The sequence below is a fragment of the Sapajus apella genome, unplaced genomic scaffold, assembly GCF_009761245.1.
Source record: "Sapajus apella isolate SASKATOON/1434 unplaced genomic scaffold, GSC_monkey_1.0 scaffold14, whole genome shotgun sequence".
Taxonomy (NCBI): Eukaryota; Metazoa; Chordata; class Mammalia; order Primates; family Cebidae; genus Sapajus; species Sapajus apella.
This window is the reverse complement of record NW_022436954.1, coordinates 9,100,807-9,125,198: the sequence shown is the minus strand read 5'-3', so window position 1 is coordinate 9,125,198 and position 24,392 is coordinate 9,100,807. Positions and strand designations below refer to the sequence as shown.

Here is a 24,392-nt window from a genome sequence, read left to right as displayed (position 1 = left end):
CAACATTCTTCTAGAGGCCAGAAGTCTGAATTATGGCGTTGGTAGGGTCACACTCCCTTTAGAGGCTGGGAGGCAGAATTTTTCTTTGCCTCTTTCAGCTTCTGGTGGTTTCTGGTTTCCTTGGCTTGTGGCCACATCATTCCAATGTTTGCCTTCATTTTCATATCATCTTCTCTTCTTCTCTCTGTCTCTTGTCATTGGATTTAGGACTTACTGAAGTTATCCAGGATTATCTCATCTCATGATCCTTAACTTAATGACACCTGCAAAGGTCCTTTTTTAAAATAAGGTCACATTCACAGTTTCCAGGGATTTGAAGTGGATTAATTTGACATGAATATATATTTTTGAAGGCTTTTCTTTGGCCCACCACAACTATTGATATTACTCCCAATGTCCTCAGCTCTCTGACCAACTGTTCTCACCGAAAGGCTAGTTTAATTGTTTTTTTAGAGGCAACTTCTTGCTTTGTCACCAAGGCTGGAGTGCAGTGGCGTGATCATAGCTGACCACAACCTCCAACTCCTGGGCTCAAGTGATCCTCCTGTCTAAGCCTCTCATGTTGCTGGGACTATAGATGTATGCCTCCATGCTCAGCTAATTTTGCCATGATCAGTTTTATTTTTTGTAGAGATGGGGGTCTCACTTTGTTGTCCAGACTGGTCTCAAACTCCTGACTTCAGGTGATCCTCCCGCCTTGACCTTCCAAAGTGCTGGAATTACAGGTGTGAGCCATCTTGAACTGGCTTAGGCTAAGAGTTTATTTTCTCTGGACACATTACTTTGGCTGCTTCAATAAAACACAATTTAATCAAATCGGCTTCAGTAAGCAGTTTTCCTTGCTTGGTTAACAAGTGAGGCACTAGAAAACTTACTTTGGTTGTAGTCAAATTTTCATTGTTTATTTCTGTGAAGAAATTCTGCTGTGAGAAAATAAAATGTTTTAAATTGTGTAAGTTTTTTAACATCGCTTTCCTGTAATTTGGGAATATCATGATAAGTGCTTAGTCTGGTAATGCTGCTATTTATCATAGTCTTTGAGCACAGATTACTATCATTGCCTAATAAACACACTGCTTTGCCATCTAATTAGATAAAATAATCCACACTCCACTGTTTCTTAATAGCACAACATTCTAAATCCACCTTTGTTTTGTTTGGGCTGATGCGTTTGCACTAGTAGTTTAAAAGTACTGTGGTATGGCTGGGCGCAGTGGCTCATGCCTGTAGTCCCAGCACTTTGGGAGGCTGAGGTGAGTGGATCACGAGGTCAGGAGTTCAAGATCAGCCTGCCCAACATGATAAAGCCCCAATCTCTACTAAAAATACAAAAATTGGCTGGGCGTGGTGTAGAGTGCCTATAATCGGGAGGCTGAGGCAAGAGAATCGCTTGAACCCAGGAAGCAGAGGTTGCAGTGAGCCAAGATCGTGCCACTGCACTCCAGCCTGGGTGACAGAGCAAGACTCTGTCTTGGAAAAAAATAAAAATAAACAACAACAAAAAACCTATGGTATGGAAATACGTGTGGCTCTTGAAATGCTGTTGAATTATAACTGTGCCATTGCAATTTGTAGTGCACCAAGCAGCAGTTCTAAATGGTGAGTACCAGAAATGGTCTTTACTGAACCTATTCAAAAGCAGCCATAGATAGTACAGCATTGTCTAATATTGGCTGAGTTCCAATAAAACTTTATTTATGGATGCTTAGAGTTTTCATCTGTCACAAAATATTCTTGTTTTGATTTTTTTTTTTCAACCATTGAAAAATGTGAAAACCATTCTCGCCTCTGGGCTGTACAAAAACATCGTAGGCCAGATTTGACCTAAGGGCTCTAATTTGTTGGCCCCTGGTTTAAATCTAAACTAGGAAAAGAAATGCATTAGTGTCTTAGCCTCTTTTCTGTTGCTCATGACAGAATACCTGAAAGAGGGTAATTTATAAAGAAAGGGAATTTATTTCTTGCTGTTATAGAGGCTGAGGAGTCCAAGGTCAAGGGCCTTCTTGCTGGTGGGGACTATCTGCAGAGTCTGGTGAGGCCTTCTTGCTGGTGGGGACTATCTGCAGAGTCCCAAGGCGGCACAGGGTATCACATGGCAAGGGGGTTAGCACAATAGCTCAAATCTCTCTTTCTCTTATAAAACACCAGTCCTACTCCCATGGCAACCCATGAATTCATTAACCCATTGATCCATGAATATACGAATGGATTAATCCCTTCACAGGGCTAAAGCCCCATCATGACCCAGTCACCTCTTAAATACAGTCTGAGCCGGGCGCGGTGGCTCACGCCTGTAATCCCAGCACTTTGGGAGGCCGAGGCGGGTGGATCACGAGGTCAAGAGATCGAGACCATCCTGGTCAACATGGTGAAACCCCGTCTCTACTAAAAATACAAAAATTCAGCTGAGCATGGTGGCGTGTGCCTGTAATCCCAGCTACTCAGGAGGCTGAGGCAGGAGAATTGCCTGAACCCAGGAGGCGGAGGTTTCGGTGAGCCGAGATCGGGCCATTGCACTCCAGCCTGGGTAACAAGAGTGAAACTCCGTCTCAAAAAAAAATAAATAAATACAGTCTGAGTTCAACTTAACTAACCGAAAGGTGGGAGTGCAATGCTGCTATATGTTGTACACAGGGTTTTGTTTGTTTATTTGTTTTTGTTTTTAGAGATGGAGTGGTGAAACTTTGCAGCTTTTACCCTAGAGTCCTTCTGTACAAGGAGGGTGCTGCATCCAGTCCACTGGTCTGCACATCAGGAAATACCTCCCCCACTGGGGTAAAAAGAAGACTTTGGGGAAAATAAAAGGAGAGTTTTAAGGGAGTCCATTTTGCATTCTCTTAGATGTGTCCTGTATGCACTTTTTCTTTTTTTTTTTTTGAGACAGAGTTTCGCTCTTGTTGCCCAGGCTGGAGTACAATGATGCGATCTCAGCTCACGGCAACTCTCACCTCCCAGGTACAACCAATTCTCCTGCCTCAACCTCCCAAGTAGCTGGGCTTATAGGCGCGTGCCACCATGCTCGGCTAATTTTTTGTTGTTGTATTTTCAGTAGCGATGGGGTTTCACCATGTTGGCTAGGCTGGTCTTGAACTTCTGACCTTGAGTGATCTGCCCGCCTTGGCCTCCCAAAGTGCTGGGATTACAGGTGTGAGCCACCGCGCCCAGCTTGCACTTCTTTTATCTGCTTGAGAATGTATCTGCCATCAGCTAGTTTTCCTTTCCCTCTCTTGAGGAAGATGGACCTTAATCCCCTTGGAAACTTACTAAAGTGCATTGCACAGGGTAGAAAACTCTCTGCAGTAACAGTCAAATAAACAATTTGAGATATTCATGTCAGAATTAATAGAGCAAATGATTAACGGTTAGGTAACATATCCTTTTATGATTCAGCTGATTTCCAATTATTTATTCTTCAAAGAATAATTCAGAAATGTTTAGTTAATTTGGTCACAATTTACTCATATATGATGGAGTCAGTTGGTAAATTAAGTAAAATAACAAAGGCAAAAACAGAATTGATAAAGAGAGGGAAGAACGGGAGAGGAAAAATACTGCAGATGACCTAGGAACAGGGTAAACTATCTGCTGTTAGCTGATTGTGGATGTATAAATCTCTTCAAGATTTAACTGCCTTATTTCACAGGTAATGGCAACGTTGACTCACAGAGTAAAGTGACTTTGTCTAAAGCAGGTTCTCAACAGCAGCAATTCTGGTATCTGGGGCCAGGTAATTCTTTGCTGTGGGGACTGTCCTATGCACTAGATGGTGTTTAGCAGCATTGCTGGCCTTTACCCACTGAATACCACTAGCCCCTTCTCCCAAACCCAAATAAATTCATACACTGCCAAATGCCGGGGGCAGGGGCGGGGCAAAATCGCCACTGGATGAGAACCACTGCTCTCAAGTAACGTCCAGACTGGCACAGTGGCTCACGCCTGTAATCCCAGCACTTTGGGAGGCCGAGGTGGGCAGATCACCTGAGGTCAGGAGTTCGAGACCAGCCTGGCCAAGATGGTGAAACCCCATCTCTATTTAAAAAGTAATAATAAAGAAAGAAAAAAAGAAAGAAAAGAAACATCCAGTAGCAGGGTAGGTGACCAAGGATTCTATCACCCAAGAGATGACAGAAAGCTCTGGATAAACACGAACTCCGTTGCAATTCACAAGGCATTTTGTTTTTACTTCTCAAAAGAGCAGAGATTCTTTATAGGACATACTAGGTTGTCTTTTCTTCTCCCCTGACATTGGAAAGATGAAGTAACTGAAACATGACTTAGTAAAAACATTGTGCCAACTCGAAACCTTGATTTAGTAAAAATCTTAATGTTTAGATTCTTTGTCCAGTGGTAGTATTCATCAGATGTATTCAGCTTGCTCAGAAAGCCAAAAGGGCATTAAAACTACAAAAGCAAAGAAAAATAAGAAAACTTCCCATGTTTTGCTCAGTGAGTTGGCAAATGGTAGCAAAACAAAAACAAAAACAAAAAAAAAAAAAAAAGAGAAAGCTTCTCATGTTTGGATCTTGTTCTAGTTAGAAAGATTAAATTAAAATAACTGATTAGGCTTTTCGACTCATGAGCCAAATACTGTAATACCCTACCCTCTGATGGGTTTGGATTTTTAACATTACTCATGCTATTTCAGGAAGCGAGGTTACAGTTACTCTCACAGCTGCTAAGTGTAGTAAGTTGAATGTAAGGATGCATTATATTGTTTGAATTGAGCCCCACTACTGATTCTTTAACAGATGGCATGAATTCTTATATGTAAATGATTTGGTGGAACTATTCCATCATAATTTCGAAATTGTTTATATATCAAGATAGCCTTAATTTGTATATGTTTCAGTACAATGAGATTTTATTCCCTCTGTGATTCTGTTTGTTTTCTATTTTTACGAACGTTTTTCTCATAGGAAGAGAAACCTATTACTTCTTAACCTAGATCACTTGTTACATTAAAAAGCTGCTCTTTCAGCAATGTAAGTATATATGTATATGTTTTTATGAGGAAAAAAAAAACCCACCAGCAGAGATTAGAAGACTGTCACAGTGCTTGGGAGAAGAAAGGAAGGCCCTCGTGGCCTTCGCAGTGAACGCCGGGACTTGTAGTTCCCCGCTTGACCGCTCCTTCTGGGCCGAGGTTTACTTCCTCTTTTGGCTGCGACAAGAGCTCCCGGAAGCTGAGGAGGCTTAAAGTCTTTCGCTTCCTTTCTCCGCCTCTTAGTCCCGCAGATTGCCAGTCGATACAGCCAATAGAAGGGCAGATTGGTACTTCCTGTTACTTGATTGGCTTAAAGTTTTGCAACCGCCCAGACAAACTTGCCGAGGATTGGCTGAGCCTTCAGTTTTGAAAATCATAGATTTCGCCCGCGCTGCGCCTCCCGGTTGTTGCTTCCGTGCGGTGAGCCCCGAAGTCCAGGAGCCGAGCGGGTCTGGGCAAGCGGGTCTTCAAGCTAGGGAGACCACCAGACTTGGATCGCAGCAGCTTTCAGGGGACGCGGCGCAGTCGAGTGAGTGCGCGTGGGCGTGGGGATTGGGAGGTGGTTCGCGATTTTTTCCCCCGGTCCTTTCCTCCGTCCCTGCCGACTCCCGACCAGAGTCGTAACTCCCTATCCCCGCCCCTGGCTGCCTGGGCATATGAGGGTCACTTCTTGCAAGTGGCGAGGTCGCCTGCCTTGGTTCTCGAGCCCGAGATGCTCCCCAGCCCTTCCACCTAGGCCCCCAGCTTCCTAGAGCATAGCGCTCCCAGCTGCCTAGCACTTTGTTTTGTGCCTGCGATGATTATTGTTGATTTGCAGGCGCAGGAAGCCCGAAACCGACTGTGTTGTTTGGTGGAATGATGCCAGATGGCGTTTCTGTACAGTTAAACCCCTCTCTCAACGCCCCCGCCCCCAGCTGAGCAGCATTTTAAACTGACCATTTCCTGGGGCTGAGCCGCCCCTTGTCACTCCCCAAGCCTATTCGCTTTCAGCGGTTCAGCCCCGTTCAGCTAACATGGGTGGCTCGCCAGGCTGCCTAGAGCCAAGACTGGGCGCCTGCTTTCAGAGGTTGATATCTAGAAGGCAGAATAGCCAGTGGTTAAGGGCACAGTTTAAATCCAGGCTATGCTCTTGATTTACCGGCTGACTTTGACTTAACTTCTCTTTGTCTCAGTTTCCTCATCTGCCCATGCATATCTTCAAGGTTGTGGTGAGAATTAAATGAGATGATGTCTGACTCGGGCATGGAGTAGGACTCAGTAAATGAGAGCAGCTGTATGAGCTTTCTGCTCAGAGGTATGGTAGGCGCCCAACTTACAGCACCCTCAGAAGGACAGGAGTCATAGAGGGCGATGGGGCCTCTAGTCTGGTGTATGGTGTGGAAGAAGTGTTGGAGAGGAAGACTGGAGAGTGTCTCCCTTGGTGGGCGTTGGATGCTCTTTGTGTGCAGGTGCTTACATGGGCTGAAGAAGAGGTTTTTGCTGCTTTTCCAGGAGGCTAATTCTTGGTACACTGACTCCTTTTTCAGGGCCACCTCTGTTTTAACATACTGTAACTCTTTTTAAATGGCTGCGCTAGGTCTGCTTAAAAGCAAACTTCCCCACTGAAAGAAGCCTAAATGCTTTCATGGACTTTGTGAAAGAAGCTCTCATCCACGTTGCCCATTTGAACAAATAGCTTTTAAAAAGTTAGCCAGTTTTTGCTTTTCTTTGCAAACCTTTGGCTTCCTTAAAGTTTTGTCTTTTCTGGCCTGAGGCCCTGCACTTTGCCAGGACTGTAGTCTGGGTGCAGAAGGACTAGGGGAAGCAAGAGGGATGGCAGTGAAAAGGCCTTGCCCATGACTGGCTGGCCTCAGAGCTTTCAGCCCAAAGCCTGTACGATCCTCCCATTTGGCCCTGACCCGATTGTTGCTGCCGTTGGCGTCTAGGAGCAGGGGCTTTAGACATGTGTTGGCCAGTTCTAACCTGTGCAGATTAAGTTTATTTGGTGCCCCTTGGGTGTGGTAGGGGTGAGAACCTGTAGGATGTTTATTTATTTTCTTCTTTTTTTTTTTTTTTCTTGAGACAGAGTTTTGCTCTTGTTGCCCAGGCTGGAGTGCAATGTTGCGATCTCAGCTCACTGCAACAACACCACCCTCCCCCCTGCCCCGGTACAAGTGATTCTCCTGCCTCAGCCTCTTGAGTAGCTGGGATTACAGGCGCGGGCCAACACACCTAGCTAATTTTTGTATTTTTAGTAGATACAGGCTTTCGCCACATTGGCCAGGCTGGTCTCAAACTCCTGACCTAAGGGAGTCCACCTGCCTCATCCTCCCCAAAGTGCTAGGATTACAGGTGTGAGTCACCATACCCGGCCCTGTAGGATGTTTATTTCTAAGTGTAGAGTTGGAATATGGTTGTCTCTTGGTACCCTTCAAGGGATTGGTTTCAGGACCTCCTCTGGATACCAAGATTCATAGCTGTTCAAACCCCTGAAATAAAATGACATAGTTTTTGCATATAACCTGCACACATGCTCCTATATACTTTGTATCTCCACATTACTTATAACACCTAATACGATGTAAAAGCTATGCAAATAGTTGTTATACTGTGTTATTAGGGGATAATGACAAGGGGAAAGAGTCTATACGTGTTCAGTACAGGTGCAGCTTTTTTTCAAATATTTTCCACTGGTGGTTGGTTGCATCTATGGATGTGGGACTTACAGGTATGGGGGGCTGACTATACTTCTTCCTTGCTTGAGGTTTTTGTAATGGTTATGGAGTTTTTTGTTTTTTTTTTTTTTTTGAGACAGAGTCTTGCTGTGACGCCCAGGCTGGAGTGCAAAGGTGCGATCTTGGCTCACTACAACCACTGCTTCCCGGGTTCAAGCAATTCTTTTGCCTCAGCCTCCCAAGTAGCTGGGATTACAGGTGCACACCACCATGCCTGGCTAATTTTTTTGTAATTTTAGTAGAGACAGGGTTTTGCCATGTTGGCCAGGCTGGGCCTGAACTCCTGACCTCAAGTGATCCACCTGCCTTGGCCTACCAAAGTGTTGGGATTACAGGTGTGAGCCACCACGCCCGGCCTGTTAACAAGCTTTAAGGAGGATACCAGAGCTGCTAAGTTTTATAAGAAAGTGAGAAAAAACTGTTTTTGTGTTTTCCCTTGCTCAATGCTGGTAGGCAGGATTTCTTTTTTTTTTTTTCTTTTTTTGAAACAGAATCTCACTCTTTTGCAAGGCACCAGGCTGGAGTGCAGTGGCGTGATCTCAGCTCACTGCAACCTCTGCCTCCCAGCTTCAAGCAATTCTCCTGCCTCAGCCTCCCAAGTAGTTGGGACTACAGGTGCACGCCACCATGGCCGGCTAATTTTTTTGTATTTTTAATTGAGGCGGGGTTTCACTATGTTGGCCAGGATGGTCTCGATCTCTTGACCTCATGATCCGCCCACCTTGGCCTCTCAAAGTGCTGGGATTACAGGTGTGAGCCACTGCGCCTGGCTGGCAAAATTTCTTAAAAGCAAGACACTGCTTACTGTTCCCTTCATGTTCTATTTACGCTCCATTTGGAGGGCATTTCAGCTCAAGGGAGAGGGGTGTGGGAGGCCCCTTTGAGGGCATATCTCTGGATCCCTACTTTCTCACTCATTCCTTTGGAACACAGAACCCGTTCTGTCCACTGGCCTCTTAAAGAGGCAGTTGGGTTTGATGTTCTTTGGCCTGATGTCTGGAGTCAGCGTGCATGTAGTGCACAGTGGCTGTGTCTACCTCACTTAACTGTGAGCAGTAAGAGGAGTGCCTATCAAAGAGCCACAGCTGGACTGTGTTTGGGCAGGGAGCGAGGAGCACTGGGGTGGCCAGGAAGGCAGATGGCAGTGCCCTGTCATCGTAAGCCCAGAAAAGGCTATTTGTAAGGAGGACCGTCAATGTCAGAATTGGCTGGGAAGTATGGACTTTTGGGATCAGTCATGCCGTGTGGGGTGGGGACAGGGAGGTATTTAAAGAGTGTAAGTAGAAGGGCCCTTCTTCATAGAAACGAGGCTAGGGGATTAGTGTTTGGAATTCTGCAGCTCTGGGGAGTGGCTGTGAGCAGAGAGGGGCACTGGTTTGGGCACTGGGTGTTCGTGGTGGTTGTGGGTGGGGTGGATATTGCAGCTTGGAGAAAGCCCCAGACCCCTACCGTGAGCCCCTAACTTGTGCCTCTTGTCACTGCCTTCACCAGACAGAGCCACCATGGGGACAACAGCCCCAGGGCCCATTCACCTGCTGGAGCTATGTGACCAGAAGCTCATGGAGTTTCTCTGCACCATGGACAATAAGGACTTGGTGTGGCTTGAGGAGATCCAGGAGGAGGCCATGCGCATGTTCACCAGGTGAAGGCCGGGGCCCAGTCAGGGGCTGGGGACACCAGGGTCTGTCTGGGCTGCCGTGGTCTTGGGGATATAACAGGCCCTCTTGCCTGCCTGCCTCGCAAAACAGACGGCCTGTCAGGGCTGCCTGCTGTATACTCTGTGCAGTGTGCTAGGGGCCCGATCTAGTGTCGTGGGAAGAGGCAGCAGGAGAGGCCAAAGTCCCTTGCCTGTTCACCATAGTTGGTGACCGGGCCTCTCAGGGTGTGGGGCTCTGGGCGTGCACCTGAGAGCTTGCTTCCCTGCTGTGTCTGGGAGGAAGCCCTGAGTGCCCACAGGTGACTTGCACATGGCCTTGGACAGCTCGGTTGGTGCTGGTCACCCCAGCTTGACCTGTCACTGTCAGAAATGGGCAGGGGCCAGGCTTGGTGGGGGATGGGACCAGCGGCTCCCAGGCACCCTCGAGTGATACCCTTCTTGTACCAAACAGAGAATTCAGCAAAGAGCCAGAGCTGATGCCCAAAACACCTTCTCAGAAGAACCGACGGAAGAAGAGACGGATTTCTTATGTTCAGGATGAAAACAGGGACCCCATCAGGAAAAGGTAGGAAGGGCAGGGGGAGCGTGGGCTGGGCGCTGGGCTCTGCGGAGGCTTGGTGCCATCTGGGAAGAGTTCCATTCCGAAGGTGTTGATTTGGAAGTAGCAGCCTGTAGGAGGGGTGGTGGGTACCACTGCGGGTACTGTGTGGGCCATGCTGAGAGGGGTTGGGATGCCATTGGGAACTATGGCATGACCCAAGACCCGGAGTCCAGCGCTGTGGCTGTGTGTTGGGAGTGGTGGTGTTTGATCTGGGCCCTGGAGGATGGGAAAGAGAAGCCCACCTTCTGTTAGGCGAGAGTGACCAGGGGTGCGGCCCACCCAGCTTGTCCCCGCCCCCACATTGTCATGCTTGTTTTGGTCCCCCTCAGGAATGACTGGGGCTGCAGAGTGCTAGGGAAAGAGGCTGGGTCTAGGGGTTAGGCCTGGGTGTGAACCTCAGCTCTGCCCTTAGCAGAACGTTATGGCTTTGAATTGAATTTCTGCTTCTCTGAGCCCCCATTCCTCACGCCTAAGACGGGGATAGTGGTCCCTACCTCTCAGGGGTGTGCTTTGGATTAAGGGAGAGCATGTGTAAGGCTTTCAGTGGGGGGCTCGGTTCTGTGTGACTTAAGTCAGGCGGAGGTTTGGATGAATATAATCTTCATAGCCAGTTCTGTGAGGACTGTGGCATGATCCCCAGTTTACAGTTACGAGACTGAGGCTCAGGCAAGAATGGCCTCATGGCTAGAGGTCGCAGAGTCTGGGCTGCAACCCAGATCTCTTGCCTTCAGATTCTCTCATCATGCTCCATCCAAGCTGGTGGCTCTTGGGGAGACTGGGGTGCCACCCTGTCCTTCTGTCCATCAGCCTCTGCCCTGCTGCCTCTGCCAGGTTATCCCGCAGAAAGTCTCGGAGCAGCCAGCTGAGCTCCCGTCGTCTCCGCAGCAAGGACAGTGTGGAGAAGCTGGCCACACTGGTGGGGGAGAATGGCTCCGTCCTACGGCGTGTAACTCGTGCTGCAGCTGCAGCGGCTGCGGCCACCTTGACATTGGCTGCACCTTCGCCCACCCCTGAGTCTCCCACGATGCTGACCAAGAAGCCCGAGGATAGCCGTGCCCAGTGCCAGCTCGTGCCCATGGTGGAGATTGGCAACAGCGAGCGCCAGAATGCTGAGCAGCACCTCACCCAGCTCATGTCTGCCCAGCCTCTGCCTCATGCTCTGTCTCCAACTCTAGCTTCAGCCGCAGCCACAGCTCCAGCCTCCCAGGGCATCCTGACATCGGATGAGGAATCAACACCCAAGAAGTCAAAGGCCAGGATACTGGAGTCTGTCACAATGAGCTCCCTGATGACTACACCCCAGGACCCCAAGGGTCGAGGGGTCGGGACGGGGCGGTCTGTGTCCAAGCTCAGGATTGCACAGGTCTCCCCTGGCCCACGGGACTCGCCGGCCTCTCCAGACTCTCAGTGGCAGGAGCGGGTGCTGGCTCCCATCCTGCCGGATAATTTCTCCACACCCACGGGCTCCCACGCCAACTCTCGGCCGGTGCGGCGCAGCCTGATCGCCCCATCCTCCCCAGGTCCCCAAGTCTCAGCCCAAAAGTACTCTCCGGTAGCCAAACAGGAAAGCGTCTGCAGGCCGGTGGCCAAACAGGAAAGCGTCTGCAGGGCAAGCAGAAGGCTTGCCAAGAAGACTGCCGAAGAGCCGGCTCCCTCTGGCCGCATCATCTGTGAGTCTCGGGGCTTGGCAGTGGTGGGGTGTGGCTGGTGGTCCTTGGTGTCAGGCTCAGATGGAGGGTTTCTGAGGGACTATCTAGTGAGGAGCTGTCCAGAGGACTTTCTGCAGTGAGTTGGACGTTCCGCATCTGGGCTGTCCTGGGCGGTGGCTGCTAGCTGGCCTCATCTGGCTATCGTGTCCTCAAAACGTGGCTAGTCTGATTGATAAACTAAATTTTAAATTGTATTGCATATAATTAATTTAGAATTAAATAATTACATGTAGCTAGTGGCTGCCACATTGGATGGTACAAATCTGACCCAGCGTACTTGCTTTACAAGTGAGGAAGCTGAGATTCAGGGAGGTTGGCCACCATGTGGCCGTGGTAAGCCCGGAGCCTGGGCCTCTTCCCCGGGCCCAGCTCATTCCTCCCATCCCTGTGCTGCAGAGGCTGCTGAAATTCACCATATTTGTGCACCACCCATTGACGACACTGTGTTTGGTCTGGAGGAGGGAATTCTCACGGCAGCAGGCTCCTTCTGGGAGAATGGATGACTGGGCATCTGATGGGAGGCAGGAGGGGTCACCAAGCTGACTCTGGAGCTGGCCCGCCTTTGTCTGAGTGCCAACTCAGCCATTCACCCAGCCTGCAGCCTTGGGCAGGTCCTGGCAACTTCGTGGGCCTCCATTCCTTGCCTGTCAACTGGGGCTAATAGCATCACTTCAAACAGTCATTGTGAGGTTTTCTTTGGTTACCCCATACAGGGAGTTTAGAAGGGTTCCTGGCTTATAGGAAGGGCTTGGTGACGTTAGCTGCTCTCTCAGATCTCAGCTTAGGGGGCCATCCCCCACTGGAGCGGGTGTCAGAAGGGGCAGGCTGGCTGCATGAGGAGGTGAGGTCTGAGCTGGGAGGGTTCTGAAGGATGGCTGTGCTATGGCTGAGTGGGAAAAATGCAGGCATATGCATTCCTGGCAGAGGGAACAGCTTGTACAAGGACCTGATGCCCAAAGCAGCAAGTGATGGGTGTCTGGGGCTCATGTGTCACACAGGAGCTTGAATTTGACCCCACTGAAGCAAAAGAAGTAGCCTGACGATGGGGAAGGGAGGGAGGCAGGGAGACCAGGTAGGAGGCTGCCGTCAGGATGCAGGCAGAGGATGGGCAAAGCAGCAGATTGGTGACAAGGATAGGCCAGGATTTGTTTATTTATTTATTTATTTATTTTTGAGACAGAGTCTTGCTCTGTTGCCCAGGCTGGAGTACAATGGCACGATCTCGGCTCACTGCAACCTCTGCATCTCAGGTTCAAGCAATTCTCCTGCCTCAGCCTCGAGTAGCAGGGATTACAAGTGCCTGCTGCTATGCCTGGCTAATTTTTGTTTTTTTAGTAGAGACGGGCTTTCACCATGTTGGCCAGGCTGGTTTCGAACTCCTGACCTCAAGTGATCCACCTGCCTCAGCCTCCCAAGGTGCTGGGATTACAGGCGTGAGCCACTGTACCCAGCCCAGGTTTTATCTTTACACATATGAAATAGTAGCTAGCATCTGCCTGACACTTTAAAATTTATAAAAGGAAAGGTTATCTCATTTGGTCCTTGCAGCAGCACTGTTAGCTTGTTAGGATTTTTTCACTTTACAGAGAAGGAAACTGAGGCTTCACGAGGCCATGGAGTCTGTAAATCGGGAAGCTGAGGCTTGAGCACTGTATGTTTCATTCTGTCCGGAAAGGCAGGTGCTTGCAGAAGAGGCTTTGTGCAAGGCCCTAGGGCAGGGCCTGTCAGGCAGGGGAGGGCATCTCACCTTGGCAGCTTTCTCTCGGCCTGAGTCACACTGCCTGGGGAAGGGCCTGCTCCAGGGTTTGGGGAGACACGGTCTGGGGCGTGCACAGATGTGCAGTCTGGCACACTGTCTATTTCTGGATTCTCAGAAGGACCTAAATGGTTCTGATCTGTTTTGGAGATTTTCTCAGGCCTGGATCTGATCCTGGGAAGGGGCCCAAGGGGGCAGGTGAGCCTGGACCTGTAGAGGGAGGGCCAGGCAGGGTTGCAGAGACTCTCTGGAGACCTTTGGAGCAGACACTCGGATCTGCAGCTCTCATGCCCATCCGTCACTCTTCCCTCTCCATCTAGTGTTTCCCTGCCCATGAATGGGCTTTTGATTTGACTGGTGCATGTGACCCAGGTCTGTCTGACTCCAAGCCCAGTGTCATCTCTCTTCTTAAGGTGGGAGGAGGAGAGAGAGAAGGACACAGGATCTGGGATCTGGAGTCACAGACCCTGGGTGACCTTGGGCACACCCCTTCTCTCCACCTCAGTTTCTGTCTCTGTGAAGTGGTGATAACACTTGTCTTGAATGTGAATAGAGAACTCATCTTTGTGCTTGGGTATAGCGGATGCTCAGTGCATCTTATTTAAGCCAAAGAAATGATAAAACTGACCAACGGTTGACTCTCAGTTTAGGTGTGACAAGACTGACCCATATCGATGGAGCTGCAATAGTGTCAGGGTGTGGGGCGGTGACAGGGAGGAGGCTTCCCCAGGCTCTTCCCCACACCAGGCTCTCGGGGGAGCAGATCTTGGGCAGCTCAGACGTGAGGTCTTGGTTTGGGTTTTCCCCAGGAACAGCCCTTGATCACAAGGATTTGAGTGCATTTCATTAATTATTGGGAAATTAACAAATTTAATTTCCCAAAAATTAAATTCGGGAGGGGAAAGAAACACCTGAAGCAGAGGAATGGGAATCTGAGACAGGAAAAAAAGCCAACAGTCAGGGTGGCGCGGGGGGCCTCTGGAAGCCAGTGTGGGGCCCTGGGGCATGGAACGGCTGGGCGTAGGCAGGAATCCCCTGCCTCCTGGCCTGGCGCACACCTGCCAGAGGGGACCGTCGGGCAGCAGTTCTGAGTGGCTAGGGAGGGACAGGCCTGCTGCCTCAGGGCTCCTCCTTGGGGCTCCCAGCCACCTCTACACTGGAGAACAGCCCTTCCGTCCCTCTGCCAGGACTTAGGCCACTTCCCTACCAGCTCTGAGGCCTGAATGGCATGCAAATGACACTTAACATTCCAGAGAAGTCCCGTGCTGGTGGGATAGCCATGCAGTCATGTGGGCGTCTTCATCAGGGAGCACGTGAGCTGGGCTGAGATGGCATGAGATGAGGGGGACGTATCCTCTGCGTATAGACCCCTCAAATGGGGGTGATCACCACCCGTGACTGTCAGCCTGGCCCCGCAGCTGCTCCCGCCACCTCCCCAAACCTGGCTACTACACCCAGGAAGGGTCCCGGCTTCCCTTCCCTGTGCCTGGCCTGTTGTCTTCCCTCTTTTTCTGAGACCCTGTTCATTCCAGTCTCCTGCCGGCTGCCTCCCAGCCTGACCGCTGGCCACACTCCCGTGGCTCAGGATGCGCCAGCTCAGCTACCTTTTCTCCGTTCCCCAAAAGAGCCTCCTTTTTCCTGCCTTGTGGCCTTGGCCCTCCTCCTCCCTAGACCAGTGGCACTGGGAACAGGCATGCTCCCAGCTAGCAAAAAGCCTGGACATGAAGCTAGCAGCCATGGTGAGGATGCCAGGGTGAGTGCTGAGGGTGAGGGTCCTGGGCTTCCTGTTTTAAAAATGATTGAGTCTCAGCCTCAAAAAACTTTTGACAGCCAGGATAACATGGCCAAACCCTGTCTCTACAAAAAGGGAAAAAATTAGCCAGGTATGGTGGCTTGTGCCTGTAGTGCCAGCTACTCAGGAGGCTGAGGTGGGAGGATTGCTTGAACCCAGGAGGTCAAGGCTCAATGAGCTGAGATTGTGCCACTGCACTCCAGCCTGGGTGACAGAGCAAGACCCTGTTTAAAAAAAAAGCTTTTGATTACGAGGTCGTATCTACTGATAGTTATTGTATTAGAAATTGAAACTGGAGTTTAAAAGTATTTTAAATATGAATTAATATTTTAATATAAATATTTAGTACCTTAAAGATTTTAAAATGTTGTTTAATATTTTAACATTATAAAATGCAAATACCAAGCCCAACACCTGTTTACAGTAAGACTTTTTATGAAAAAATAACTTTTCCAAAGCAAACATTTACTGAGGAGACTGGCATTATTCTGCGCTTTGCAAATCTCTTTATTGGGTGGCTTTAAAGAAGCCACATTCTGAGTTTGGTCTGTTGAACGCCGTTTGGGTTAAAGTAGTTGAAGAATATCTGGTCTCACACAGACGTATAGTTGGGAAAGGGAGGAGTATCTTAATAGCTTTTTCAGATAATTGTGCATATTCTTTGTTATTAAGACCAGTACAAGAAGTGATAGTTCTTAAAGGTTTGTTGTAATAGGGAATCTGAAACCACGTCGTTGATGCCACATGGATCTACCGTGCACTTTTTTTTTTTTCTTTTTGAGACGGAGTCTTGCTCTGTTGCCCAGGCTAGGGTGTAATGGCTTGATCTCGGCTCACTGCAACCTCTGCCTCCCGGTTCAAGTGATTCTCCTGCCTCAGCCTCCCGAGTAACTGAGATTACAGGTGCCCACCAATACCCGACTAATTTTTGTATTTTTAGTGGAGATGGAGTTCCACCATATTGGCCAGGCTGGTCTCAAACTCCTGACCTCAAATGATCCGTCCTCCTCTGCCTCTCAAAGTGCTGGGATTACAGGCATGAGCCACCATGTCCAGCTGCACTTTGAATGGGTCTTTTAGCTGTGTGTGATTTCATAACCTCATAACACTCGTCATTTGGAAAATATTGTTTCACTAAGTTATGCACGTCTTCGAAGTGTTGACACCCTTCATTATATAATATCCTAAAAAAGCACATCTGTTTCTGACCTCATCAGAAAAGTCCTTAGGTACTAGGGTGCTGTGACACTGCTGGTGGTAGATACCCACTTTTCAGAATTCTACTTTTGGATGTTTTTGGCTCAGTTTTTAAATTACTGTCAGCACATGTTTTATTTTTGTGATGGATTCACTTCATTGACTTGTAAGAAAATGTCTTCCAGATACCCAAGTTTGAATAACCGTTGTCTGTCAGTTGTTCTTTTAATTAATAATAGTGTTCCAGGTGAAAAAGTGGCTAATGCAGCTGGCAGCTTAAGAGACAAGCACTTTTCACCGAGAGATGGGTTTGCAGCAACAGGCTCTCTGCACACTTCCCACTTCAGCACACAGAAGAGGAGAATAGTATGTACTTGAATTTAGATTTAGTAAAATTAGTACTTTTGCAGGTGCGGTGGCCCACAGCTGTAATCCCAGCACTTTGGGAGGCTGAGCCAGGTGGATCGCTTGAGACCAGCCTGGCCAACATAGCAAAACCCCATCTCTACTAAAAATACAAAAAATTAGCTGGCTGTGGTGGTACATGCCTGTAATTCCAGCTACTTGGGAGACTGAGGTCCAAGAATTGCTTGAACCCAGGAGGTGGAGGTTGCGGTGAGCTGCGATTGCTCAACTGCATTCAGCCTGAGCGACAGAGTGAGATTTTGTCTCAAAAAAAATTAGTACCTTTTACGTCTTCATCAAGGTCATTGTCCAGTGAAACTGGACATCTGTTCCTCCCGTGAATGTGTGGTCTGAGGATAGTGTTTGATGCTCTGGCCTTCACAGGGGCTGAGGCTTCGGCAGCTTCATCCTCATTGCTTTTGTGCCATCAGGCCAAATGTCAACACAGTGAAAGGGGAAAGTAACATTTTAGCATCAAGATGAAAATAGCTATGACCTCATGGATACCCCAAGGGTCTCAAGGACGTCCAGGGGTCAGAGACCACTGGCCTGCATGTCCTCCTCCTTTGCCTATAAACTCCCGTTCCACAGCGGATCCTCCAGGCCAGCTCAGGTCCCCTTGTCATAGGCTTTTAACATTCTCTGTTCTGGGCCAGGCGTGGTGGTTCACGCCTGTAATCCCAGGCCTTTGAGAGGCCGAGACAGGGGGATCACTTGAGGTCAGGAGTTTGAGACCAGCCTGGCCAACATGGTAAAACCCCGTCTCTACTAAAAATACAAAAATTAACTGGAAATCGCTTGAACCCGGGAGGTGGTGGTTGCAGTGAGCCAAGATCGTTCCACTGTACTCCAGCCTGGGCAACAGAGTGAGACTCCGTATCATAAAAAAGAAAAAAAAATTCCTCTGCTCTGTTCCATTATTCCCCGTGTCAATGTTGTTGATAGAACTATTTGATGATTGTTACCAAGACTAGATAGTGGTTCTGTTTTGCTCACCATTGGGTCCCCGGGGCCTGGCCCAGGTCCCAGTACACTGTAGGCACTTGATGAATATTTGTTGACAGAATAAGCCGCTTTGTGTTAGGCCCCATGCTGGGAGTTGGGGGCCTGGAGCTGCAACAGACATTGTTCCTCTTCTCCAGATATTCCCAGCCTGGTGAAAATGCCCAGCCATGCTCTCAGATGGGCATGGGAATCCCATCTGGGAAGCAGCAGGGGACATGAAGCCAGCAGCTCGGATGGAGACACTGGGATGAGTGCTGAGGGAAGGGGCCTGGGCACAGCAGGGTCTCTGTGGCTAGTGGTGGGAGCAGTGGCCAGGCCCCTGCTGGACCTGGTTCCCTGGACCCCTTAGAATGGGACCTATGTGGTTTCTGATGAGATTGTTTGTGCGTCTCTTTTCCCCCTCAGGTCACAGTTACCTGGAGAGGCTCCTGAATGTTGAGGTGCCCCAGAAAGTTGGGTGAGTTCAGTTCCGGGGCTTTGCAGGTGGGCAGGGCACCCCTGGGCAGGGAACCAAGGTGAGTGCCAGGGCTGGAAGCAATTCCTGGGGATGAGCCTTCCCTGCTGAGCCCTGACTGCCCACGGGCTGCCCTGTCCCCTGTCAGACGAGGCAGTGAGTGACGTGGGTGTTGGCTGCCCAGTCTTCCTGCAGTGCCCATCAGTGGTGCTGGTTGCCCTGCAGACCTGACCCTGGGGCATGAGCTCCAGAGGTTGTGGGTAAGGTGGAGCTGCCTGCCAGGAAGAGCTACATTCAAACTGGGTGGGGTGGGATGGGGGTGCTCCAGGTTCACACCCAATGCTGCTTTGGGCCAGGACACAGACTCCTTTTCTTGGAGACCATGTCCTGCCATCATGAAAACTAGCCCCTCCCTCCTTGCTGCAGAGCAAGGGTTTGTTCTTGGCATGGGGAACAGGGTGACTGGGTGGACCTGCTGGCCTTGTTAGCCCCATGGTGAATGGAGAACAGACCACAAAGGAGATACAGCTCACCTGGGCCTAAGGTGGGGAGGCAGAGCTGAGGAGGGGGCTCACATCCCGTCAGCCCCGCAGTGGGATGGCGGGGGGATGAAGCCACATTCTGAATCTGACATCCATTGCCTGGAGCTGCCATCCTCCCATCCCGCAGGGGGCTGTGGGTTGATGGTCCTGGCCGGGGCACCTTGTGTTGACATCTTGGGTCCCCCATCCCTGGAGCAGGGGAGGAACTCCCTGTGCAGGAGGGTTTGGACTGGCTGGGCAGTCCCCACAGAGTCCCCCATCTGTTTTCAGTCCTGAGCAGAGGGAGCCTCCCGAGGAGGCTGAGCCTGTGGTGGCAGCTGAGCCAGAGGTAAGGCGGCCGCCCGGGGAAGGGAGGACTCGCCTCTGGGGCTCCCGCTCTGCCCTGCAGCATCCTGGGCCTTGGGTTCCAGGTTGAGACTCCTAAAGCCTTCGTTCTTTCCGCAGGTCCCTGAGAACAACGGGAATAACTCGTGGCCCCGCGATGACACCAAGATTGCCAATGGTACACCCAACCCGAAGCTTGCAGCCAGCAACCAGGAAACACCCTCTGCGGGGCAGCAAGGTGAGTCTTCCAGCCCTGCCTGCCGTGTGCAGTGCCCAGAGCCACAGCGGGCCTTGGCGGCCTCTGCCTGACCTTCTCTCCAGGGAAAGGAAGCCTCATTTTCTGGGCCAGTGGGCTAAAGAGAAATGAAACCTGGGGGTTCCCAGATCCCCTTTGAGGTTTCACCTCCAACCATTGGGCTGGAGCTGTCACTGAGTGCGGCACGGGGGGCTGTGGCTGGTTGGGACAGGAAGCAGGGGAAGGGCCTGTGTTGGGGTGTGGATACGAAGTGGCCAGGCCAAGGCCTTGAGCTCGACTCCAGGGGGCAGCGGGAAGAGCTGTGGGCTGGGGATTGGAACCCCCCTGGCCTCTTCCTTTCCCTCTGCTGCTAGCTCCATTCTGACCTTTGTAGGTCCATCCCTGTCTAAAGAGGGCTGGAGAGCAGTAGGCTTTGGAGGGTGCCAGGGTCTCACTCACGTCTCCCTGAGAAGGGTGCTTCTTTCTGGTGGGAAGAGTACTGTAGCTGTGAGATCTTGAACATGGCCTGCCCTTCTTCGCGATGTGGTCACAACGATCATGCCAGCCCCACAGCCCCCAGGGCTGCTGTGAGAAACTTTTGGAGTAAGGGGCACTTTCTCCTAGCAGTGAGATAAAACATACTGACCCTATACCCCACATGTGGACCCCACAGCAGGAGCTGCTCCCTGCTCCTGTCACGGCCACACCAGCTGCACAGCCCTGGAGGGTGGGATTTCGAAGCAGTGCGAGGGGCTTGGAGCTCCTGCTTCTATAAGGCGTCCACACACCGTTCTTGTGTCAGAGGTGGGTGGGGTATGGCTGGGGCTGCTCTCTCGACAGGACCATCCTGTCCTGCCTACCACAGAGCCAGGCACTTGCGGGCAGGGGTTCATGAGCTGGGGGTAGCCAGGCTTTGGCATCTGTAGATTCCTCAAGGCTAGTCAGGGTTAAAGCTGATAGGTCTGTGTTTGGCCACCATGGAGCTGCCAGGAAAGGAACGTTGCCCCACTGCCAAGGCTGCTGCCCAGGGACCCCTACCTCCTATGCCCCCATTCCCACCCTGCTGCCGCCATCATTTCTGCAGTCTTGCTGAAATTGCTGTCTTCACAGAGGCCAAGATGGACCAAGCAGATGGACCCAGAGAGCCACCGCAGAGTGCCAGGTTTGCATCAGGGAAGGGGCCTGTGGCATCTCTGTTCTGAGGGCCCCAGAGGACGTGGCCTTGTGTCCTTGCTTAGTGAAGGTGGACGTGTGCCGAGGGGCTCATAGCCTCTCTGCTGGGGTGTGGTCTGGTGCTCTGACTTAACCAAAGAGGCAGCTCCATGCTGTGGATGAGCACCACCCTGGGAATAGGGCGACCCGATTGTTAACCCCGTCTTAGTGTGGCCTCCTGGCCATGTGACCTTGGAATGGCCACCTACCTTTCTCTGAGTGGGCAGCAGAGGGTCGGTTAGGCTCTCTAGTCTCTTTCAGAAAGTCTACAGGCCTGTGGCCTAGGTGCAGTGTTGTTCACCGGGGTTACCTTTGATGGGGTGTGGCTAGGCTGTGGCGGGCTGCCCTGTGATGCCATCACCCATGCTTTGGCAGGAGGAAGCGCAGCTACAAGCAGGCGGTGAGTGAGCTGGACGAGGACCAACACCTGGAGGATGAGGAGCTGCAGCCCCCCAGGAGCAAGACCCCCTCCTCACCCTGCCCGGCCAGCAAGGTGAGACGAGCGCCTGCCCTACCCTGGTGCCCTGACCCCTGTTGGTACCCTGCCCCGCCGGCCCACTCCTGACCCTGGTCCTCGTCTGCAGGTGGTACGGCCCCTCCGGACCTTTCTGCACACGGTGCAGAGGAACCAGATGCTCATGACCCCGACCTCAGCTCCCCGCAGCGTCATGAAGTCTTTCATCAAGCGCAACACCCCCCTGCGCGTGGACCCCAAGGTTAGGGGCCTGTGCTCAGGTCAGGCTTGGTGGGAGCTGGGCAATGTGGCTGAAGGTCCAGTCTGTCCCCTAAGATACTGGGAGTAGCATGAGCCTGGGCAGAGGCAAGTGTGGCTGGGCACTGTTAGGGGCCAGCTGAAGCCTCTGGCCACCCACTGCCTTGTCCTCTGGGGGCAATGTTCGGACCTTGTGGGCTCTCGACTGTAGCCCAGAGGCTCGGCCGGCTCAGTGTGAGCCCTGGGGATCGGGGTGGTTCAGGTGAAGGGCCCTTGTGGACACCTACCCCATTGGGATGAGGGTTGGGTGACAGAGTCGGTGGGGGTGCTGCTGGCAAGAGGGGCAGGCCCCATGCAGGCTGGCTGGCACAGCTGGGTGCATGGCCTGCCTGCAGGATGCCCCTGGCCTGGCATTAACTCTTGGCTTTTCCCTTGTCTCCTTTCCACAGTGCAGCTTCGTCGTAAGTAAAGGCTTTCCCTGTTGGTAACCTAGCCCCACCTAGCACTTACCTGCTTAAGCCCCTTTCCTGCGTAGCTGACAGCACTCGTAGACGCACTAACATTGTGAGCGGGAGAGCCTTAGGGAGAGAATGGGCCGTGAGAGGTGCACTGGCTGGAGGCACCCAGCAGTTCTGGGCCTCAGCCTCCTCTGCCCTCTCTGCCCTTGACTGCTCCTAGGAGGAAGCACGGGAGTGTGGCCTGCAGCTTTTCACCAGGGCTACAGCTTGATGTGTTCCCCACAGCCACCTCCTGCCCTCTTCCCCAGCACCAGGCACCAGGCCCCCTCAGGGTCTGTGGGTCTTTGAAGAGAACAGACAGGTTGTCTCTGGTTCCCAGAGCCACTGAGATTCATTGGTTCACGGACCTGAGCAGTAGCCTTGAGGCAGTGCGGTGATGGGGGAGGGCCAGTGTGAGTCTGAACCGAGGTGGGAGGCTGGGTGTTGCTGTACTAGGTGTCAGTAGAACAGTGAGTGGTAGCATCTAGAAACAAGTCACAGAAGCTGTTCTCTTCTCAGACACCTCAGAACTGAGCTGAGTCAGGCTGGCCATGAACAAGGACCCTTGGAGTGCAGGGACATGCTTCACCCGAAATCCCAGCTCCCTGTGCCAGTGGCCAAGGCCCCAGCCGCCTCATTCCGTTAGTTCCTGCAAGCCTTCTGATGGGTCCCCTGCTGTGACAGCCAGGAGGGCTGCTGCCTCCAGCTGAGGGCCTCGGCAGGTGGGAGGGGCTTCCCAGCAGCTGACCACACGGGCCCTGAACTGGCTTCTCCTGCATGGAGGCCTGTTCCCCTCTTGCTGGACAGAGTGACCAACAGTACACTTTCCAGTGACCTTACCACCTATGCTCCACCCAGACCGATTAGAACTCTGCAGGTCTTAGTGACCTTGGTCTGGTCACCTCCCTTCCTCTGGGGTGACACAGAAACCTAGGAAGTTGCCCTTTCCTGCTCTGGGGATCCCAGGTCCCTGCACAGGGCGTCTGATGGGTGGGGACGGTCCATAGCTAGGAGACCAGGGGCCTACGGAGTAATTTTGGACTGTATTCTGAACATGATGGTATGGGCCTCTGGGTCTAGTTTAAATCTATGGAGAATTATTGCAATTTAGCAGCAATTGACCTGGTAGGTTTAGGCTGCAGGTTCTTGTCTGCCTTCTGTGGACTTAGGTTCCAATGTTAGTCCCAATTTTGAAGAAGGCAGTGCTATTTGGCCTTTTCCCAGCTGTGTGCCAGTCAGCAGTGAGCCTGGGTCCTGGAAGGTGGTCTGTTCATTTAGTTCTCAGCTTTTGGTGTGATAATTAGGGTCAGATCCTAGCATCTGTAGCTTGGAGCTGAGCCTAGGCGCTCATCAGTAACCCGTGGTGTCATTTTCCGGATCTCCAGCACTTTCTGCTCCTCTGGGGCTCCCTTTTCCATCCTCCAGCCGGGAAGCTGGGGCTTGAGTTGCCTTGTTCTGCCTTATGTGCTTCTGCGACTGTGTCCAGGGCCACCTGCCAGGGGGACGGAGAAAGAACCACAAACAGGGTTTGGCCCCCACTTCTGGGATCACAGCTCCTCCCTTGAGTTGTGACTTGGCAGCTTCCTTTAACTGCTGCTGCCCCTGGTTGCCGTAGGACTACCTGTGGGCTGGGGCACAAGGGAAAGAAGAAAAGAGAAAAGTCAGAAATGAGGTTTCTGCCTTCTCTTAGTGTTAGATACTCCTTTTTCACTACTGAGTCAGGACTAGAAGGCTTATCCTGGAGTTCTTTCTGTCTGCACCCCAGTGACTCCTTTGGAGTTTCAGGTTGTGTTGAGTTAGGCTGGAGGAACAATGGTGAACTCACTGCTGGTTGGCTGTTGCTTCCAAGTCGAGTCTTCCCCAACTACCAGCTCTTTAGTTTTCAGAGGCCTCCAGCAGCCGCTCCTTGCCTTCTGTCCAGGTTTTGTAGCTGTGTTCAGTGGGAGAGAGGTGGTCTGTGTCTACTCCATCTTACCTGTTACTGGGCCCCTGCTCTCCATCTTTAGGAGGATAATATTATCTTGGAGCCAGATTTCTAGGTGGGAGTGCTCCTTCATTTGGGGTCAGAAGCCGAGGAGAAATCTATAGTAACCACTACAGGGAGAGGGGGCAGCTATTGGACACTGTGCCCAGAGGTGGGAGTCTGCTGGGAGCCAGGTTGGGTGATGGGTGTGGGGCTTCAGTCTGGGTCCCAGCCTCCACCCAGCCCCAGACTGTTCAAGGGGAAAGCACCAGTTGTCCTTGTCCTTGGCCAGGGAGGGCTTAGAGCCTCTGCCCATCCCTGTGGGCTGCGCTTTGTTGTGGCTGTGCCCCTGGGTCTTTCTGTGTCTGCCCAGGAGGGTGTGCCAGCATCAATCAGCTTTTCAGAGAGCACTTTTTAAAAGTTGCTTTAGGGCTGGGCATGGTGGCTCACGCCTTTAATCTCAGCACTTTGGGAAGCCAAGGTGGGCAGATCACAAGGTCAGGAGTTTAAGACCAATCTACCCAAGATGGTGAAAACCCATCTCTACTGAAAATACAAAAAATTTAGCCAAGCTTGGTGGTGTGTAGTCCCAGCTACTTGGGAGACTGAGGCAGAGAATTGCCTGAACCTGGG

General features: G+C 51.3%; 1 protein-coding gene across 3 annotated transcripts in view; it reads left to right on the top strand.

The window, feature by feature from the left end:
• Positions 1 to 5,310: 5,310 nt before the first annotated feature.
• INCENP (inner centromere protein) overlaps positions 5,311 to 24,392 on the top strand; it is a 29,518-nt gene continuing 10,436 nt past the window's right edge. Inside the window, exons 1-11 of one of the 3 annotated variants that reach the window (XM_032283155.1) lie at positions 5,311 to 5,513; positions 9,190 to 9,340; positions 9,807 to 9,920; positions 10,788 to 11,626; positions 18,226 to 18,277; positions 19,087 to 19,144; positions 19,261 to 19,378; positions 20,486 to 20,537; positions 20,963 to 21,080; positions 21,172 to 21,303; positions 21,749 to 21,760. In XM_032283155.1, coding sequence (XP_032139046.1) covers positions 9,201 to 9,340; positions 9,807 to 9,920; positions 10,788 to 11,626; positions 18,226 to 18,277; positions 19,087 to 19,144; positions 19,261 to 19,378; positions 20,486 to 20,537; positions 20,963 to 21,080; positions 21,172 to 21,303; positions 21,749 to 21,760 — 1,635 coding nt within the window. In that variant the 5' untranslated portion in view covers positions 5,311 to 5,513; positions 9,190 to 9,200. The remainder of the gene's footprint in view (positions 5,514 to 9,189; positions 9,341 to 9,806; positions 9,921 to 10,787; positions 11,627 to 18,225; positions 18,278 to 19,086; positions 19,145 to 19,260; positions 19,379 to 20,485; positions 20,538 to 20,962; positions 21,081 to 21,171; positions 21,304 to 21,748; positions 21,761 to 24,392) is intronic. The other 2 variants (XM_032283154.1, XM_032283156.1) reach the window with 2 other exon arrangements.